This window comes from Ovis canadensis, chromosome 7 (genome assembly GCF_042477335.2).
Source record: "Ovis canadensis isolate MfBH-ARS-UI-01 breed Bighorn chromosome 7, ARS-UI_OviCan_v2, whole genome shotgun sequence".
In the NCBI taxonomy this organism is placed as follows: domain Eukaryota; kingdom Metazoa; phylum Chordata; class Mammalia; order Artiodactyla; family Bovidae; genus Ovis; species Ovis canadensis.
The window spans coordinates 20,358,059-20,380,065 of NC_091251.1; the positions used below are offsets into that span (position 1 = coordinate 20,358,059).

General features: G+C 42.1%; 1 protein-coding gene across 1 annotated transcript in view; it reads left to right on the plus strand.

Annotated features, from left to right (window-relative positions):
• The window catches only part of IQGAP2 (IQ motif containing GTPase activating protein 2), a 307,479-nt gene that overhangs the window by 195,083 nt on the left and 90,389 nt on the right, over window positions 1-22,007 (plus strand). The window contains exons 10-13 of the mRNA XM_069595343.1: window positions 481-644; window positions 3,248-3,408; window positions 10,893-11,017; window positions 20,144-20,307. Of these exons, the coding sequence (XP_069451444.1) occupies window positions 481-644; window positions 3,248-3,408; window positions 10,893-11,017; window positions 20,144-20,307 (614 nt within the window). The remainder of the gene's footprint in view (window positions 1-480; window positions 645-3,247; window positions 3,409-10,892; window positions 11,018-20,143; window positions 20,308-22,007) is intronic.

Here is a 22,007-nt window from a genome sequence, read left to right on the forward strand (position 1 = left end):
GGGCCAGCCTTGCTTCTGGTCTTCACATATCTTTAATCTCCTTGGGGAGGCAGAACTAACACACAAAGAGCATTAAAGAGCAGTGCCTGTGGGATTCACATGGCCCAGTCCTAAATACCATAACAATGCCCGAGGTGTGAAATTCTCAGGAACAGAAGCCCTGTGAGGACTTCATGGGAGAAATGGTTCCAGTGCTGGTCCTGAAAGGAAGAATCTTGCAGGGAAGTCATGCTAGGCAGGAATGACCTTATAACTCTGGCTTTATCAGTGCTGAGGTTCTTTTAGGGACTAGCTCCAAGGATTAGACTATTTTCCAATTACAAGCTACCGTATCCAGCGCTTTGCTTACCATCCAAATGCAGCTTTTCAGAGTTCATGGAAGATGACTGCTTAGGCTCTAGCCCTCGGAGGTGTGGGCTGGTGGGGTCAGGCTGCAGTGGGAAAGGCACAGGTTCTGATGAAGTGTTACTCCGACCGCAGGGCTGGCTGCAGTGGACCACATCAACGCTGTTATTCGGGAGGGTGATCCTGAGAGCACGCTGCTTGCACTGCAGAGACCAGAGGCCCAGCTGCCCATTGTCTACCCCTTTGCGGCTGCGATGTATCAGAATGAACTTTTCAACCTCCAGAAGCAGAATGCCATGGTAAGTCAGAGGAGACTCGGTTACAGAGACGTTAATTCTGAGTCCTCGCAGCGAGGAGTGCTGCTGAGGAAAGGCGAGTGGGAGAGCAGTGTCCTCAGCTTGGCCCAGTCGCTGGTCTCATTGGCTCCCCTGTGCCGATTCCACACCACCTTCCTCTCTAACTCCTGCCTTTCATCTCCTTAAAGAATCTGAGAGCATAGTTAGGACATGCAGTCAGGGCTCTACACAAATGCACACTGAAAACTAGTCATTCTTATTTTCCGTGTGATTTTTGAAAACCTTGGTATAATTTAATAACAGACTGAAATTTTTAAAAAACATCTAACTTTCTTGATTTAGATTTCCAGAAATTTGCAACCAAGAGCATTAGCACCATGGCTTTGATTTTTCTCAGTGTCTGCTCTTACTATGTTAATGGGATTAAGCAGTAAAATCATATAAGGTTACAGTAAATAAAAGCATAGGTACTAGTACAGGATTAACCTAAACAACGCAACAGAGTGAAAAAGACTAAAGGCAGTGCCAATAACTTAATGTATGAAAGAGCTAATATTTCAGAGCCTTGGGGACAGAAATGAAATCCTGAGAAGCATTTAACCATTTGGGAAAGAAAACATTACCTCACTACACACAATAGAATAAATTTCCAGTATGAAAGGTTATGTGTAAAAAATCATTTAAACATTAAAGTTCTGAAAAAACATGGAAGGACATTGGATCTTAAAATCAAAAACAGTAGTGCTCTCCCAAAAAACAAGAGGAGGAAAGCATAAAGCATAAACAGGCAACTCACAAATGTACAGGGATGTTTCACAGTATTATCTATAGTACTGTAAAAAGGAAACAAACCGTATGTTTAACTAGTAACAGACTGCACACCCTGCTATTAAATGGAAGAAATGAGATTGAAATGTATAGCATTATCCTGTTTTTTACAATCGGAAAAGGAAAATAGTTTACAAAACCAAAGTCTCTGTAAATGTTTGCATGAATTAAAAATTAACGAAAGTGTGTGTCACAAGAGGCCTTGGGTAGTGAGGTTGGTTTCCTTATCCTTGCTTATTAAGACTTACAGTGCTTTATAAAGAGCTATTGCAGGATGAACTGTGCATACCACTTATATGTGAGTTTTTTTCAATAGTAAATACTGTAGTACGATATGATACACAGTTGGCTGAATCCAAGGATGCAGAAACTAGGATACAGAAGGATGAGCATATGGAGGACCAACTTACATGGGGCAGAGGAGCCTGGTGGGCTACAGTCCACAGGGCCGCAAAGAGTCGGACATGACTTAGGGACTAAACAACAACAGTTATATGGCGATTTTGGATTGCATGGAGATTCAGTGCTCCTAACTCTGGTGTTGCTCAGTGTTCAACTCTGTTTTGTAATAAAAGAAAAATAAGTTATTTCTTTAAACTGCCTATAGGCTCTCTTGTTAATATTGTCCCCGTTTCTCTGAGGCCTAATGCTGTATACACTCTAGCACATTCATCCGTTTCTTCTTTATTTGTCCTCATCTTTTTGGCTGTATACCACTTTAGGTGTTTGTGGTGAATCTCAAATGATTCCATTCTGCTCTTTACTTGTAATTTGATACCTTCCTTCTATGTTAAACTCACAGTTAATGTAAGATCTTTGGATAAAACTTACATGTTCCCTATAGAAACCCTTCTTTCCCATTTGCTTTGGAACATAAAATTGTGCTTTGTTAATCTAAAATTAATTCACTGTGAAATTTCCATGGAGAACCAGAAAGCTATAGTGCATTTTGGCATAAATATTATACATACAAAATATACAATGTCCTAAATGTAAGGATAGATATCAGGGTTTTAAAAAATTTATTTTCATGCTTCCTCTATGTTCCTTCAATAGGATGGAAGAAATAACTCTTTTGAAGCTGGGCCAAGTCAGTATAAAATGGTTAAAAGGAAAAGAATGGTGAAAGGGGCTTTCTGTAACCTGAGATGTATTTTTTAAATAAACCTAATCCTTACCTGCTTTTCATTAAGGTTTGCCTCACATTTCTTCAAATATCTAGACCCTAGAGTATGTTTAAAATTTCTACCCATTTATAAAAATGTGACTTAAACTAACTTTTTAAAAATTAAAATCAATATTGCTTAATGACTTTGATTTACTTTTCCAGGGTTATCATCTTTAGGTAAAATTCTCCCCTCTTTTCCTTACCCTTAGTTCAAACTTTAAGTCATTAGTTATACTAATGTCTTGCTTTGCACTTAGAGACAGTAACGATGTTATCCAACCGGTGGCTTAATTATTTGGTAAGACTAAGCCTGTTGGCAGCCAGTATAGCTGCAGGCAGGAGGAGGCTGCAGCCGTGCAGATGTTCATGGAGTCATAACCAAGGGTTGTAAGTAACTCAGTTCCCCAGACGAGCATCTAAGGAAAGTCTAGAAGCCACTGACCTGTTCTTAAAAGCCAATGAAAAATAGATGACCAGGCAGCCCTCTTCGTCCCGGGTTCTCACAATCTCTGACTTTTCTGTACTCTTTGAAGTGAACCTTCTGAAGCCCCATCACATACACGGGGTGTGTGAATTTGGGGAGCTTATATTACCATATGTTTCCTAACAGAACTACTTGGCCCATGAGGAGCTCTTGATTGCGGTGGAAATGCTATCTGCTGTAGCTTTACTCAACCAGGCCTTGGAGAGCAACGATCTTGTGTCTGTGCAGAATCAACTTAGAAGCCCAACAATAGGCTTTAACAATCTGGACGAGACATACGTGGAACGGTAAGGGGACATTTTCCAAACTTCCTTTCAATGCAGAGATGTGTGTTTGGCAGACCTCACAGATGAACGATTTATTCCTTCCTGAAGAAAGCCATATAGCCATGCTTACTTTTTTTTTTTTTTTGCCATGCTCATTTTCTTAAAAGCTAGTCTACTTTGTTCTAAGAGTCCTTCAGATATTTGAATACTTCTTCCCAGTTTTCCTTTTAGAGGAACAGAGTCTAAGAAGGAGCATCCCGTGGCAGTTTCTTACGGCATATATTATTAGCAAAAATTGATAGGCTTATGTAAAATAAATGTTGAATGCCTACCTTCCCTTGGGCTTCTTTAGAAAATAACAGAATGTGGAAGAGTTGGAAGCAGCCTTAATAATCGTCCAGACCGGTTTCTTAGTTTACTGGTGAGGAAACTGAATCTGGATTTGTGGACCCAAAGTTGGGCAGTTGAGCTTCAAACCTCATTCTTCTGATGGTTAAACCAAAGGACTGCAGAGACCCCAGTGGCTCGTGACAGTGGGTAACAATCTCAACTTAGTGTCTTTTATTTCTTATTCCTGAAATAAGCTACTTGATAGTATAGTTGATAGAATCAAAAACACTACAGCAGGTATAGAGAGAAAACCAAGGGCCAGAATCATCAGTCAGGTCAGTCACTCAGTCGTGTCCGACTCTTTGTGACCCCATGAACTGCAGCACGCCAGGCTTCCCTGTCCATCACCAACTCCCGGAGCTCACTCAAACTCATGTCCATCGAGTCAGTGATGCCGTCCAACCATCTCATCCTCTGTCTTCCCCTTCTCCTCCCACCTTCAGTCTTTCCCAGCATCAGGATCTTTTCCAATGAGTCAGTTCTTTGCATGGATGGCCAGAGGATTGGAGCTTCAGCTTCAGCATCAGTCCTTCCAATGAATATCCAGGACTGATTTCCTTTTGACCTCCCTGCAGTCCAAGGGCCAGAATAAAGAGCCCAGTTAGAAAGAGAAGTCGCTCAGTCGTGTCTGACTCTTTGCAACCCCATGGACTGTAGCCTGCCAGGCTCCTTCTTCCATGGGATTCTCCGGGCAAAAACACTGGAGTGGGTTGCCATTTCCTTCTCCAGTGGATCATCCCGACCCAGGGATCGAACCCAGGTCTCCCACGGTGCAGGCAGATTCTTTACCAGCCGCGCTACCAGGGAAGCCCTCATTTTACTTATAAGTGAGCAGCTATGGATGATCAAGGGCTCAGACTCTCTTCAAGCAGCTTCCTTTGCTTAAGCAAAAGGGACCGAGGGAAAGGAACACTCTCATACAGAGGTGGATGTCACCAGAGTGAACCCTGCCATTCTGGATGTGAGGCCAATTAGAGGTTAAGACAAAAGCCCAAGTTAAAACGAGTGAATTTCCATCTTGGATTCTTGTGACCACCAGGGGGAGATGTCTGCATAGATCTCGACAAAAGCACTTACTGGTTCTGGAACTGCTGAAGTAGGTAATTCTCTTGAGTGATGTACAGTCGTACAGGAGAGATAAAGACTTGCTAGATTTTTTTAAAATGGTATTTGACCACTTGTCCATGTAGAGAATGGCCCCAAAGTAGCAGAACAGCCTCCAGGGAAGCCCTAGTAGAACAGTGGCCTTTCCTTGTTCTCGGTCATCTTGGAAAAACTGATGTTCTTATGCAACTTAATTTGACGACTTGGTTTCTTTTTCTTTTTCTTTTCTTCTTTTTCTTCTTTCTTTCTTCTTTTTCTTTTTCAGTCATGTCCGACTCTTTGTGACCCCATAGACTGTCTAGCATAGTCTAGCACACTCCTCCATCTATGGGATTTTCCAGGCAAGGGTACTAGAGTATAAAATGGTGTATACCATTTTATACTCCAGTATATAAAGGGTTGCCATTTCCTTCTCCACGACTTGGTTTCTATAACTCCTTAAAGTCTATTTCCAAGGTAATTTATTTTGACCTCTGCTGCTTATGTTAGTGGCGCCATCCTCTCCTCCAAGCTTAGACACCTCCAGTTAACGTGAGTTTTTCTCTGCCTTTGTGAGACGCCCTGGAGCTATGCATAGCCTGCTCACTTCTTCCCAGACAGTGGCCAGTGTGTGTGCACCATACCTCTGCATAACGTTTCCATTTCCCAGTGACCACTTCGTTTAGACATTTCACTTTTGCTTTTGAAATGACCTCCAAATTGGTCTTGCTCTGTCTTTGCCATCCTCATTCATTCTTTTCTAACTAGGCTTTCCTGCTTTCTCAGCGTTAGAGAAGGCAGAGTTGGTCTCTTCCTAATGAAGCCTAACGGTCTAACAGGACTTGTTGATGAGATCATTTTCAAGACACAGAGCATCCCTGCCACCTCCCTCTAAATGACAGTACCCCCTCCCTCCAGATCACCCACTTTGATTATTAAATATCCTCTCTTCCTCTATCTCAATTTATAAATGACCCATTAAGGAAATGGACCCACACCCCATTTGAGAACCACTTTTATACCTGTGATTTTCAACTGGGGGCATGAATAGGCTTTAGAGTGCAAATATTCTGTATGAAAGACTTTTAAAATTTTATTTTAAAATAAAATCACAAATTTTAGCGCTTGCCAGGTCACCTGGATGACCCAATACCAACAGGAGTTTCTTGAGCCCCTTTGGTTCTTATATGGATTGTGGCGTTGGTCCCAAGCAGCTCTCCCGCAGCCTCATTTCAGTTTCCATGCTAGCTTTTAACCAGGTTCTTGGAAGCCCAAGTGGGCGGGTTTTCAACTTGAAGAAACACTATAGCTCTCCCTTATGGTCTTACAGCTTCTTCGTAGTACACGGGTGCTACACAGGGCCACCTGGCTGAATTCTTACAAGGTCGCTACCCATTTACCACGGCTTCTGCCCTTGGGACTCTGTTTTCCCAGAAAGGTTCTTTTGCCCGACTCTCACAAGAGTGATGCAGGGTTGGCATTGGCTCTGGGCATACAGTGTTTCCAGATTGTTCTAAAATGTCCTTACGTTTATCATGCGCTCCCTACAATTGTCCTCTGTTCTCATCTGCATTACCCTCAACGTGGTGTTCTGCTCTTAGCTCTAGCTATAGTCCTCCTTGCATTTTGCACTTCAGCCAAGCTGGATCCGGACACACTCTGTTCTTTCTGGTTTATCTGCGGCGTAAGCATACTTGTCTCACCACTAGGAACACAGTGCCTGTCACCCATCTCCAGCTAGCACAGCCCTGGAGCTCCCAAGCCATCCCTGCCAGGGATGATGCTTCTGTGAACTAGTCCCATGCTTCTCCCACCCCAGCCAATGTCATCTCTTCTGAGAACTAACATGATGTGGTTAAAGGAACATAGCCTTGGAGCCAAAAATAATCTGTGTGACTCTTCCTAGCCAAGCCCCTTTCTCTTCATCCGTAAAGCAGAGAAACACACACACAATGAAGGCACCTGCTCTGCATTTGCAGAGCCCCTGTGAGCCTGTCCCAAGCCAGGTGCTCCATCGCTAAGGGTTTCTGTCTACTCCTTCCTTGGAACTCTGTTACTTCCACTCTTATGTACAACCTCTAATTTTATGACTTTTCCCATGCTCTGCTCTTATACCCTATTTGAGCTTTTTTCCATCTTCTATAAAGAGCTGAAAGGCTTCCCAGGTGGCACAAGTGTTCTTGCCTGGAAAACTCCATGGACCGAGGAACCTGGTGAGCTACAGTTCATGGGATCGCAGAGAGTCAGACACAAATGAAGCGACTTAGCACAATGGGCTGAAAGCTCCTTGACATAATGGCTGCATCTCGTCCCTTCCAATCTCCCTATAGTGCCTGCCACAGGTTTTGTACATAGTTTGTACTTCATAAGCATCTGTTGAGTGAAGCTGACATTTTGGTCTTCTTCAGAGCTCCCCAAGTGTGTTAGAAAGGTAATCTTTCTAGTCTAACCATAGCAGACACCAAAGGGAACTCTCAGAAATGTGGGGAGGGAAAAGACAGACCTGTTGGGTAAACTACAACAGTATCGAAAGTTGATATCTTTAGTGCTGGAGACTAATACTCATATGGAAAGCCTGTGGAGCTCTGTTGTGTTAGTCATCGTATTTTTTCCTTTTGCTAGTATTTGCTCATTTACAAGGAAATGGTGGGTGAGTGTGGATTTTATTTTTTTCCTTCGGTTCATCCTTAAGCTTCTCCATTTTATTCCCACTGGGTCATCATTTAGATGTCAGATATATGAAATGCCTGAAAGGATTTTGCACTTTCTTATAGAATGGTCCCCATCTATAATGGATACTAGTGAGTGCAAGTTACTGTTTATCCATTGTCATCATGATCAGTGTTATTTGTTATATACTGCTACTCATAAGTGGTTCCCTGGTGGCTCAGATGATAAAGAATCTGCCTGCAATGAAAGAGACCCAGATCAATCCCTGGATTGGAAAGATCTCCTGGAAAAGTATCCAGGGTATCCAAATTGTGGACGGCGAGGCGAGAGAGATATATAGATACAGAGAGAGATTAGGAAAGAATTTGCAGTTAAGAGAATAGAGGAGAGAAAAGAGGCTGATATTCCTTGGTTTATGGAGAAAGCCAATAAAGCCTCAGACAAGAGACTTACACTGTTCATGTAGGCCTCAGGTGCCCTCTCGAATAGCAGAAGTTGCCCCCACCTTAGGCACCTTCTCGAGTGGGTCTTAGAAGCCCAGGCAGGAAAGTGAACTCAGAGGACCCCTGTGCTCCAGGGAATTAGCCTGAAAAAAAAGATAAAGAGAGAAAGAAGGTACGACATGGGGAGGCCAAGCTTGTGCAAGACCCGTAACCTTATTTTCAAAAGGAGCTTATATACCCTAAGTTTTACATAATGGAAGATGCAGAGTCAAGCAAGGGCAGCAGTCCTGACCCTTACTGATACCAGGCTTTCTTTCTTTCTGCATACAAAAGGTCTCAGGTGATTTACATTGTCTTCTGGCCAGGAGGCCTGTTAACATTTTATGGCTTTTTTCCTTGATAAATGTTAATCAACCAAAAAACTCATTTTCCCTTGAAGTGTTTTTTCTTTAATCTGCATCACCCTCAAAATACTAAATAAAGTTACATTCCTATAGCACAAAGGTGCAGTGGGTTATAACAAAGAAAGTGCTTAACTCAAAGATCTAATGTTGCTAATGCCAGGGCTACTACCTGTTTTTTCTATATACCAACTATATCAACAAATAAAAGATATGAAAACTTGGCAGCAAGTATTGGCTCAACAATGAAACCCTTAACCAGTTCTATTCTAATGATTTTTAACTCCGAAAGGCTCTACATTCCTAGAATATTTTAAGCTTCCTGTGCCTCTCCCAGCTGGGAGGCTATAAACAATCACATGCGTAGTTGAAAAAGTCCGGATAAACCTGACAGGCAAATTAGAAAGCTATCAGAGGGGTTTGAATTGAAACACTCCAATTACATGCCCAGGAGACTTATAAACTAGAGCTCTAAGTTAATTTTCTTCAGAGAAAGGTGGTCGGGGACAGTACCCCATTGGTAACAGAGGAGTTGGTGAAAAATAGCAGGACGGGCAGATTCTGGTTTTGGGGTAGATGCTCGAGCAGGTCCAGGGGGTCCCTCAAGTCCTGACTCTACCTTTGTCTGTCAGGCCTCTTCCTCATGACCTTTGTCATGGGTGGGATCTCCCGTGCTGGCTCCCAGCAGAAAAGGAAATGGCAACCCACTGCAGTACTCTTGCCTGGAGAACCCCATGGACAGAGGAGCCTGGTAGGCTGCAGTCCATGGGGTCGCTACGAGTTGGATACGACTGAACAACTTCACTTTCACTTTTCACTTGTATGCACTGGAGAAGCAAATGGCAACCCACTCCAGTGTTCTTGACTGGAGAATCCCAGGGACGGGGGAGCCTGGTGGGCTGCCGTCTATGGGGTCACACAGAGTCAGACACGACTGAAGCAACTTAGCAGCAGCAGCATTAGCAATGAAAGAGACCCAGATCAATCTCTGGATTGGAAAGATCCTCTGGAAAAGGAAATGGCAACCCATTGCAGTATTCTGGCCTGGAGGATCCCCATGGACAGAGGAGCCTGGTGGGCTACAGTCCATAGGGTCGCAAAGAGTCAAACATGACTGAAGTGACTTAGCATGCATGCAAGTGTAGAAAAGTATTTTCTTAGGTTTATAACTCTTGCTAAGGTGAGAATCTCACACAGGACCTCGAGACACTTTCAAGGCTGTGTTTGGTAGTGCCTTGTTCAGACACAGAAAATGAGTCCTCCCCACCACTTCCTATTCTGAATGATATTTTTCTCTTTCAAGCTACACCCAATGGAAGACATCTCAGTGTCACCTTGGAGTGTGCAGAACTTTGAGAAAACCTGTCACAATGAGAAAACAGTTATAGATTCAATGTAGTGTTACTTCTTTGAACCTCTGCTAGAAATCTGTTGGTTCTATTCAGAAGTCAAATTGCAAAGTGAATCAGTATACACATAGAGGATTGAGCTTCACTTCTTTGGTATAAAGATGCACAAGCAAATTAAACTATTGGGTTTCTACACTTTGGCCTGGAATAACTTACTCATGTTAGCTTATGGTTGTAACACTGTTTCTATAATTTCAAATGGGAAAACGGATGACTAAGAAACGAAAGTCTCTTAGTAATATGTCAAGATGAAGTATCAGATTATCTTTTTACCCAAAATTTCTCAAGACAAGAAAAATAATCAGCGCATCAACCAAGTTCTGTTTTCCAGAAGGTGAGGAGGGTCAGGGGTCTGATTGAGGTGTAAGAGTGGGATGACAGGGAGCAGACACAGGAGCGAGGTAGTAGCTGTGTGAAGCCTGAGGAATGGACAGGTGAAGAGGAATTCCAGGACATTCTAGTTCAACTCACGCACCATCTTGTCAAGAAAACAGGCAGTGAAGGTGCATGATCTTCACCAAGGTTTCTGGAACTGCAGTTGCATTTTACTTGATTTGTCATTGGGTGTATGTATTAGGCTACAAGGTAACCCAGCTATGTTAGGGTCACAGTAAAAAAAAAAAAAAAAAAAAGGGGTGGCGGGGGCTCCCTAGGCTTGGATTTGGCCAAGGAAGGAGAGAAAAAAAAAAAGGACCCTTGATGGAAAGACTAGAAGCCATGGTAATTCTGAATTTTACATCATAGTAGTCATCTGGAGTCTGAGCAGAACCAAGACATACAAAGGGAAGGAAAAATAGTTACAAAAAAAAAAAAACCTAGTAACTTCACAAAGTTAAGGATGTTGAGGTTTCTTTGCTTGAGATAAATACACGATTGGAATTTGAGGAGCTCTTTATTAAAAAACATTTGTGCCTAGAAGCATTTGAAGGACAGAAACAACATTATTAGTCTAAGTGAGCTTGGTGTATGTTGACAGTTTTACTTGCCTTTCTAATCTTTGTCTAACTTTATAACATCACATTGGGCCACGTGTGTCAAACTTAAGACGCGTAACATGAACAAAGAATGAACCTCTCTGATAGGTGTCATGCTTGTTTTTTCTTCTACAGTTACGCAAATGCACTTCTCTCCATTAAACTGGAAGCCTTATCCCAAGGGCAAGATAGCTTAAGCTGGAATGAAATTCAGAATTGTATCGATATGGTTAATGTCGAAATTCAAGAAGAGAATGACCGTAAGTATGGAAGAGTTTCCTTCCCTAGTTATGGTGGGAGAGTGAGGTAGCTGGACAGCACAGACCTCTAGATCAGGGCTGCCAATCTTTTGCTCATGGAGCCCTATGAGAAAACATTCTTCTTACAGGTACGTATGTATTTATATATAAATGTTACCTCTGTACTACTATCCCAATGTGTTATAAACATTACAAAGTGAACATAAGACAGATAAGAATAGAGTAAGATACATAGATACGAGTCCTAACTTTTAAAATTTCCTGGTACTTGAGCTTCCCTGATGGCTCAGCAGGTAAAGAATCGGCCTGCAATGCAGAAAAGCCGCAGGTTTGATCCCTGGGTCAGGAAAATCCCCTGGAGAAGGAAATGGCAGCCCACTCCAGTACTCTTGTCTGGAAAACCCCAAGGACAGAGGAGCCTGGTGGGCTACAATCTGAAGGGTTGCAAAGAGTTGGACATGCCTGAGCGACTAAGCACACACGCTTGAAAAATGACTACTCTAAAGAACTCAGTTTTCTAAGCACTCAGCTTTATTTTGACCTTTCATTTGGGTCTGATTCTGAAATATGACACATATTTGGAGAAGGCAATGGCACCCCACTCCAGTTCTCTTGCCTGGAAAATCCCATGGATGGAGGAGCCGGGTAGGCTGCAGTCCATGGGGTCGCACAGAGTCAGACACGACTGAGCGACTTCACTTTCACTTTTCACTTTCATGCATTGGAGAAGGAAATGGCAACCCCCTCCAGTGTTCTTGCCTGGAGAATCCCAGGGACGGGGGGAGCCTGGTGGGCTGCCATCTATGGGGTCGCACAGAGTCGGACACGAATGAAGCGACTTAGCAGCAGCAGCAGCATGACACATATTCCTGCTCTAAGAAGAAATTACAGCACAGTCTAACTATTGTTTATGATCTCAAATCATGGTGATTTGCTGTGTTTCTAGAACTTAGGAGCTCTCAGAATGTTTTGTCCTAGTGTCTCCGTCAGCAGATGAATGTATGAAGATGTAGTGTGTGTGTGTGTGTGTGTGTGTGTGTGTGTGTCTGTCTGTCTGTCTGTCTGTGTGACAGAATACTATTCAGCCATAAAAAAGAATAAAATTTTGCCATTTGCAACCATATGGATGGACTAGAAGAGTATTATGCTAACTGAAACGTCATACAGAGAAAGGCAAATACTGTATGAGATCACTAATATGTGGAATCCAAATAATATAACAAACTAGTGGATGTGATGAAAAAGAGGCAGATTCACAGATCTCCATCTGTGGAACAGACTAGTGGTTACCAGTGGGGAGAGGGAAGGTGGGAGGGGCAAGTGGGAAGTGCAAACTATTGGGTGTAAGATCGGCTTTAGAATGTACTTACAACACGGGAAATAAAGCCAGTATTGTGTAATACCTGTAAATGAAAAGGAACGTTTAAAAATTGCATAAAAAAGATTAAAATGCTTAAGCTCTATGCTTACTCTTTATAAACATCACAGAAGTTTACAGTGTTTTGTTCTAGTTTGTTTTGGTTAAGTTCTTAAGATCTGGTCTTCTAATACTGTATCTCATTTGGTTATACTACAGTCACTGAAGATAAAACATTTGACTTCGTTCATTGCATTTGCAGAGCTTTCTTCGCTTTCTTTATGACTTCTATGAGCCCTGTGCCCAGTATCAAGGCCAGGTTTACTTTTTGGCTAAACAACTTCTCACTCTAGACCTCTCATAGAAAGCAGGGTCCAAGGGCACTGCTTGGACGTGGTGTACCTTAGATGCCACTGTTAGACTGATTGCTGAACTTTTTTTCGTTTTGTCCTTTTCAAGAGTTGTCTACAGATCTGTTTCCCCTCTTGTGACAGCAGGACTTTCTGCTGCCTCTCTGCGTTTGGGGATCCCTGCCATCAGATAGCTGACTCTCCACTCGGCTCTTTTCTGGCCTATTGGCTGGAGAGCTGGTATCAGTGGGGACTCGGCGTGTGGGGCATGACACTGGTGTGTGTGTCGTGTTGCAAAGCTCAGGCCCCCAGCCTCCTGCCTTCCTCCTTGGCCCCTAGCTCCACACTTGCAGGGTGAAGCCATGGTTTGGGTGCTTTGGCTAAGGCCATTCAAATGTTGGCAAAGCACAAAATTATGTTGCATCTTTGTTTTCTAACATTTTCCTTATTCTTTGTGACAGTATGTGCAATCCAAGTTTGCTTTGGTGATTTCTGTATGTCCTGTTAATACAAGTGAAGATGTATCAATTCCCAGTGCTGCCTGAATGTAGTTTTATTCTCATTCTTGACACTGACAAGGGGGAGGAGGGACCTGCCATTTTTTGTCCCAGATTATCAGATAGAGCCTTTGCTTTTACCAGGAAAAGAGAAACTGTAACATGTATATAACTTTAAAAGAAAGTGGTCTTTTGTAGGTGAATTGGGCAGGTGGCAGGAGCGGGGCGGGGGGGGGGGGGGGGGGGGGGAGGGGCGGGGAATACCACACAGCTTGTGGGATCTTAGTTCTTCAATCAAGGATTTAACCTGTGCCCTCAGCAATGAACGCGGAGTCCTGACCTCTGGACTGCCAGTGATTTCCTTGTAGGTGGATACTTTTTTGGTGTTTGGTTTTTTTTTTTTTTTGGTTGCACTGGGTCTTTGTTGCTGCATGCAGGCTTTCTCTAGTTGTGGTGAGCAGGGGCTACTCTTCCTTGTGGTGCCCGGGTTTCTCATTGAGAAAGCTTCTCTGGTTGCGGAGCACAGACTCTAGGTGTCTGGGCTTGGTAGCTGGGGCATTCAGTTTACTTCCTCGCCGCACATAGAATCTTCCTGGGCCAAGGATCAAACCTGTGTCCCCTGAATTTTCAGGTGGATTCTTATCCACTGTACTAGCAGGGAAGTCCTAGATGAATACTTTTAAGCAAAATTTCTTTAGATTTGTGTGGCATTTATCTAAGTAGCTGTACTATAATGGTATTCTCCACGAGACATATCATTCAGCAATTATCACATTTCTTTTAGCCATCTCAGTTCAGTTCAGTCGCTCAGTTGTGTCCGACTCTTAGACCCCATCAACTGCAGCACGCCAGGCCTCCCTGTCCATGACCAACTCCCGGAGTCCACCCAAACCCATGTCCATTGAGTCGGTGATGCCATCCAACCATCTCATCCTCTGATGTCCCCTTCTCATGCCCTCGATCATTCCCAGCATCAGAGTGTTTTCAAATGAGTCAGCTCTTCGCATCAGGTGGCCAAAGCATTGGAGTTTCAGCTTCAACATCAGTCCTTCCAATGAACACCCAGGACTCATCTCCTTTAGGATGGACTGGTTGGATCTCCTTGCAGTCCAAGGGACTCTCAACAGTCTTCTCCCACACCACAGTTCAAAAGCATCAATTCTTCAGCGCTCAGCTTTCTTTATAGTCCAACTCTCATATCCATACATGACTACTGGAAAAACCATAGCCTTGACTAGATGGACCTTTGTTGACAAAGTAATGTCTCTGCTTTTGAATATGCTATCTAGGTTGGTCATAACTTTCCTTTCAAGGAGCAAATGTCTTTTAATTTCATGGCTGCAATCACGATCCACAGTGATTTTGGAGCCCAGAAAAATAAAATCAGCCATTGTTTCCACTGTTTCCCCATCTATTTGCCATGAAGTGATAAGACCAGATGCCATGATCTTAGTTTAGCCATGTAGAGACTAATATTTCCTTTCTAGGGGACTTAATATAAAAGATTTAATTTCTCTCTGTTTTGGTTTGTCGTTTTGTCAAAATGGAATATCTTTGCTTAAAGTTCTTGAAATATTGGGAGAAGGAAATGGCAACCCACTCCATTGTTCTTGCCTGGAGAGTCCCATGGACATGGGAGCCTGATGGGCTACGGTCCATGGGGTTGCAAAATCAGACACGACTTAGCCCACTTGAAATATTGAGTTGGATATCATCTGTTTAGGTGATTGCTTTAAAAACTGAATTAAATATACTGTTGCCAGGCCTGAATTGCATAATATAGAAATTAAATCATCTGAAAGATGCGAGAGCTTCTCATGGACATCTTGAAAGTGCATTGCTCTCCCACCTCACTCCTGCCACACACTCCAGGGTCTAATCCCATGTCTAAATTGTGGTGTGGATGAGGTATGCTGCTGATGGGAAATGTGAAAGCTGAATTGAGTGGAGAAGCTGTTAAATGCATTACCTCACATTTGGATGCTCTGCTGATGTCTTAATGGAAAGTTTACTTTCCCCAGTCATACCTTAGTGGAGCATTAGTTTGACCAGAGAGCTTAGACAAGGTTTCCTTCCTGTGAATTTTTGCTTTTTAAATTTGGTAGGTACCATTCTTTGTCAGTTATCTCACTGAGATGGTAGTGTCTCAAATACTGACAGCATCTTTAAGGAAATGCCCACCCTTTCGTTGGACTAGAATGTTATAGTATCATATGATGATTTAAATAAGTGGGCCATGAGTTGAGGCTCAACAGTCTTTGCCCAAATGGGATTTTCTCTTTATGTATGAACAGAGGACGTGATGCAGATGTGCCTAGGGGACTTCTGGGAAGGTTTTCAGCCCCTGTGAGGTCATTGACTATGACATCAGCAGCTTGTGTTCCTATAAACACACCAAAAACTTAAGCAGCTGATTTCAATCAAGTCAGCTAGACGGCACTCATTCCCAGGTGATCAGCCATTAGGTACACGCATTCTCTTTCTCAGATGTAGTTCTGTAAAGATCATTCTTGAGTGGGATGTTTAAAAATATTTAGAACAGTAGACCCAAGGGGATGTTGAGAGAATGACATAAGTGTTCCATGCTCTCCAGTTTATAAACTTTACAGGGTGAAGTGATAATGACGTGTGTGTGGCTAATACTTGGACTTTCCCAAGTCCTTCCAATGTTTTGAGATAACCTAACTTGCACATTAGAGAAGTATTTTTGCTGCTTCTTCCAACATACTGGAGTATTATAATCTGGATAATTTCTAGGCATTTTAGAAAGTCCCTTTCCTCCTATAGACTTTTTCATTCTTAACAATGGTCTTTATGGGGTCTTTTATTCAGGAGATACTTAGCTAAACAATTTCCCTTAATTTGAATGTCAAGATGAAGATGCTTCTTAAAAATTAAAAGAATACATTCGGCTTCATAGCATATCATACTTCATAGAGTGGCTTCTGTTTTTGATGAAGAATAACTGACAGAATGAGAGAATGTTTGACTTTAAGTGTGTTTATTTTCTAAGCTTACTGCTTGTTAATGTTCAGTTTCTTTAGTAATTCTTGTCCATGAGCACTCACCCGGGAAGCAGAAGCCCCCTGTTAGTATGTGAAGGTATGTACATGTCCGTGTGTACTTTTGTGTATGTATATTCATGAACAATATACCCATGCATACATACACCATAGTATGACTGATTTATAGTTTATTTTTCAGAATAATGTCGTATTGAGAAGCAGCCTCCAAATAGGTCCTTTCTGCTAAACTTTCAAATACGTTTCCAACTGCATGACGTGGCTTCTGTGCTTTTTGTTCCTGGACCTATCAGTCTCTGTCCTAAGATCCTGTGTATAGTAGAGATAGTAGAAGTTTGAATTGGTAGGTATGCTTATTCACCCTCTGGTACATCCAGAGGGTTCCAGATGTTATTTTCCCAGATGGTATTAGAGAATTTGTGATGTTAATTAGCCATACTTGAACCTTAAAAATTTCCCCCAACATGCACGACTTTGGTGATTTCTATGGAACCTACCTACACTTGCCGGCTTCCTGTGGTTATTTTAACTAATTAACAGTAAATAAAATTTTAAATTCTTCAGTTATACTGGCCACATTTTAAGTGCTCATTAGCTACATGTGGCTAATGGCTACCATACTGGATGGCCCGAACATTTTCATCCTCACAGAATATTCACTGGACAGAAATGGACTATATCAACCTTGAAAGTCACTCTGCTAACACTATAGGGAATTGTTTGGTTTTGAACTGTCTCATAGGTGTTCTTTACAAAGTGGTGAAGTAGAGTAAACCAAATAAGAGAATGCATATCCAAATCTCTTTGCAATTCTGTTTTCTTTTCTGTACCTCTTTATGGTAAATCCTTCTAGCCCTGGTATTCTCTGATTCCGTCCAGTAGCAGTACTTGGCATTATTGTCTAAGTGAGGCTTACGCTAGAAATGAGCTGTTACTTGTATGTCAAGTTATCTCCTGTTTTATTTTTCATAGTACTTCCTTTCTCTTTTTATTCAAATCTAGAGAAACTGTGTTGATACTGAACTAACAAGTTCCATGGGCCAACATTATCTCCTGTTTTTACAGCACCTTTATTGGGATATAATTCATATACCATAAAATTCTTCCCCATTTTATTGTGTTTTTATGGTGGTTTTATATATTTTAAAAATTGTGCAACCATCTCTAGTATCTAAATTCAGAACATTTTCATCACCCTAGAAAGAAACTCTGCCCATTAGCAGTCACTCCTTTTTCCTTATCCTGCCATCCCCTGGCAACGGCCAATTGCTTTGTTTCTATGGATTTTCCTATTCTGGGTATTTCATATAGAGAATCATGGAGTATGGGGCCTTTGTGTCTGGCTTCTTTCTTTCAGCATAAGGTTTTCAAGGTCCATCTATGTTGGATCATTATACTTCATATTACTTTCTGCTGCTAAGTCCCTTCAGTCGTGTATGACTCTCTGCGACCCCAGAGACGGCAGCCCACCAGGCTCCCCCGTCCCTGGGATTCTCCAGGCAAGAACACTGGACTGGGTTGCCATTTCCTTCTCCAATGCGTGAAAGTGAAGAGTGAAAGTGAAGTCACTCAGTCGTGTCCGACTCTTAGCGACCCCATGGACTGCAGCCTGCCAGGCTCCTCCATCCATGGGATTTTCCAGGCAAGAGGACTGGAGTGGGGTGCCATTGCCTTCTCCAATATTACTTTCTAGGTCAGGTAATATTCTGTTCCATGGGTATGCATTTTGTGGATCCAGTTATCAGCTGATGGGTATCTGGGTTGTTTCTACTTTTTAGCCCTTGTGAATATTGCTTCTATAAGCATTCATGTGTCAGCTTTTGTGTGGCCATGAGGTTTCAGTTCCCTTGAGTATATACCTAGCAGTGGAACTACCAGATCATATGGAAGCTGGATGCTTAATATGTTAAAGAGCTGCCTGTTTACCGAGGTGGCTGCCATCCTCCCTCTCCACCACCAGTTTCGCCCCATCCTCAGAACACTTGTTATTGTTTGTCTTGTTCAATATAGCCATCCTAGTGGTTATAAAGTGGTATTTTGTTGTGCTTTGCATTTGTATTTTCCAATAACTAGTGATACTGGGCATCTTTTCATGTGCTTATTTGCCATTTGTATATTTTCTTTAAAGAAATGTCTGATCAAGTCCTTTACCTGTTTTAAATTGGGTTTTCTTTTCTATCGTTGAGTTATAAAAATTCTTTATATATTTGCTATTCTTGTGTATCAGGTACCTAAGGTTTCTTATCAGATACAGAACTTGTACTTACTCCTATTCTGTAGATAATTTCTTTGATGGTGTCCTTGGAAGCATTACAGGTTTAATTATTTTTTATCGAATTATAGTTGATGTACAAATTATATAAGTTACAGATGTTTATTGTTGATGTACACATTACATGTTACAGATGTTTAATAGATTGATTCACAACTTTTACAGGTTACATTCCATTTATAGTTACTTTAGAAGATTGGCTACACGGCCTGTGTTATACAGTATATCCTTGTGGCTTGTTTTATACATAATAGTGTGTACCTCTTAAAGGTTTAATTTTTACAACATCCCTTGGTTCCTTTTTTTGTTTATGTTTTTGGTGTTTATAGGTCAGAAGTATTGCCTAACACAAGGCCATAAAGATTTACCCTCAGTTCTCTTCTAAGACATTAAAAATTTATAGTTTAAGCTTTTATGTCTAGATCTGTATTCCGTATTGAGTTAATTTTTGTGTGTGATGCAGTGAAGGGAGTCCAACTTCATCCTTATGCAGAGGACGTTCAGTTGTCGGTGCCCGTTTGCTATGAAGACTTACTCATTGTGGCATTGTCTTGGTCAGGTATCAGTGGACTCTAGATAGAAGGGTTTATTTCTGAACTCTAAATTCTGTTCCATTCACCTATGGATTTCTGTTTATATCAGTACCATGCAGTATTAACTGCAGCTTTGTAGTAAATTTGAAATTAGAAAGAGTCCTCCTATGCTGTTTTTTTTTCCCCCCAGCATTACATTGGTTATTTCTTGACCACTTGCGTTTCCGTATGAATTTTAGAGTCAGCTGGTCAATTTCTGTTAAAAAAAAAAGAAAGGCAGCTGGAATTTTGATAGGGGTTGCATTGAATCTGTACATCAATTTGGAGATCTCTGCCATCTTAGTAGTATTAAGCCTTTTGATCCATGAACGTGGGATAATTTTTCCCTTTATTTTGGTCATCTTTTTTTCCCAATGGTCTTTCTTAATTTTCAGTATATATGTCATATCCTTGTTCTGTTAAATTCATTCCTAAGTGTTTATTATATTTGTCATCTATTTGTAATTGGAATCTATTGTGGAATTTTTCCTTAATTTCATTTTCAGATTGCACATTGCAATTGTAGAAAGATGTAGTTGACTTCTGTACATTGACCTGCTATGTACCCTTGTGTGCTGTGCTTAGTTGCTTAGTCATATCCCACTCTTTGTGACCCTATGGAGCCTGTCAGGCTCCTCTGTCCTTGGGACTCTCCAGGCCAGAAGACTGTAGTAGGTTGCATGCCCTGCTCCAGGGGATCTTCTCAACCCAGGGATCAAACCCAGGTCTCCCACATTGCAGGCGGATTCTTTTCCATCTGAGCCACCAGGGAAGCCCAAGAATACTGGAGTGGGTAGCCCATCCCTTCTCTAGGGGAATCTTCCCGGCCTAGGAATCAAACTGGGGTCTCCTGCATTGCAGACGGATTCTTTACCTGCTGAACTTCCAGGAAAGCCCATGTAAGCCTTAGCTGTAGTTGTTTATTAGCTCTTGCAGTTCGTGTGTATGTGTGGTCTCCCCAGCCCCCCTTTCTAACTCAATCTTGGCTATAGGTGATTCAAGAAAACTTATGATGTACTGTGACTTAAAAGGAATTCTTTTTCTTCATTTTCTAGGAGTTGTAGCTGTGGGATACATCAATGAAGCCATTGATGAAGGGGATCCTCTGAGAACTTTAGACAGCCTGCTATTACCCACTGCTAAGATTAAAAATGTGGATCCTGACTTTGCCCGGCACTACCAGGATGTTTTATACCAGGCTAAAACACAGAAATACATGGTAAGTCTTAGTAGGTGTGTTTTTTTTATTTATTTATTGTTAGTTGTCTATTTTTTATATAGAAATGTGCATATTTTAATCCCAAAGGACCTACTATATAGCATGGGGAGCTGTGCTCAATGTCTCATAATGACCTATAATGGAAAAGAATTCAAAAAAGAATATATATATATATATATATATGTATAATTTCAACTCTGTTTAGATGATAGGTGTGTTTCTTTTAAATTTACAGACCAGTTTGGGGAGAGAGGGGAAGGGGGGAATCCAAGGGACACACGATACCATTCAAATGGTCTGTCCTTGTCCTCAAGAGGCCTAGAAACTTCCTGAGACGGAGGGCATTCCCACATAAAATCCACAGCAGTGGAGGTGAGTATGGTGGCCAAGTGTCAAAACGAGGAATGCTCAGAGTGACTCGGAGATGGTTGGGGTTGCTGTGGGCTGGGATTCTAAGACAGGCTGGTGTGGAGGTGGATCAGGAGCAGTTTGTGAAGGGTAAGGACGAGTTGGTTTGATGGGTGGGAGCAGGATGATGCAAGCAGGTAATGGCAGGGCTACATGGGCACCAGCTTGGTTTGTTCTAGGCACAGGAGGAAACTGACCTGGCCAGGTCCCACTGCAGAGCAGAGGGTTTCAGCTGGCCGCAGAGCTCATACTGTGGTTGTGAGGTATCCCGTAGATACTGGCCACCCTGGAAGAACTGGGTGGACCGGAAGAACTGTCTCCTGGTGCTCCCTGGGACTTAGCCACTTGTGGCTGCCGTGTCCCCAGGTGCAAATCCAGCCCCAAAGGAGTGGGCATCTTGTTTGTACTGGTCTTTACAAGCCAGGAATGGCCTCATCTGGAACAGGAAGAACATTTTTGGCTATGGCAAACGTTTATTGAGCACCTGCTGTTTGCCCCCTATGATAGTGGGTACTTTATGTATATTAGCTAATACAGTCCTCCGAATAAGTCATAGCAGCCCTATGAATTAAGCATCATTATCATCACCCCTAGCAGTTGCTGTGAGGATCAGACAAAGGTGAGTTACATGAGGCATCCATAAAGCACAGAGGGTAAGGCTATGCCATCCCAGGGAAGGCTCAGAGAACCGAAGGCCCTACCTTGGGGAATATTTTTCTTCAGCTCTAATGAGGCAATTTAGTAGCATGGAGTGAATAGGATTTACATTGTTTTATTTTTCACTTTTATTGAATTTCTATTTTTTTATAGTATGTGTATATATAAGTGTATAGCATTTGACATGGAGCATGTCACCCCAAAAAAAGAGCTTACCTATGCAAAAAAAAAAAAAATAGGGAGAGTGAGACTCAAGCCAGGCCTTGTATGCCCTCATCCCAGCCAGGGGAGCAGACCCTGTCAGCGAGGAGGACCAGGCTGCCTGCCGCTGTCCCTACCGATGTAGCTGTGGCCGTAGCACGTGACACGGCATTGGACGCTAAAGTTCTTAGTTTTGGAGACAGACAGGAACCATTTAGATCTTGGCTTTGCCACCGATTAGCTAGGGATTTTACTCAAGTCACTAAAATTCTTTATGCTTTGGTTTTCACATATGTAAAATTAAAATTATGGTACCTACCTTATGGGATTATGGTGAGGCTTAAATGATTACATAATGTAGTAAATGAATAATATACATTAACACATAATTCCCTATTAACACATAGTTACATTGATTATAATGTATGTATGTA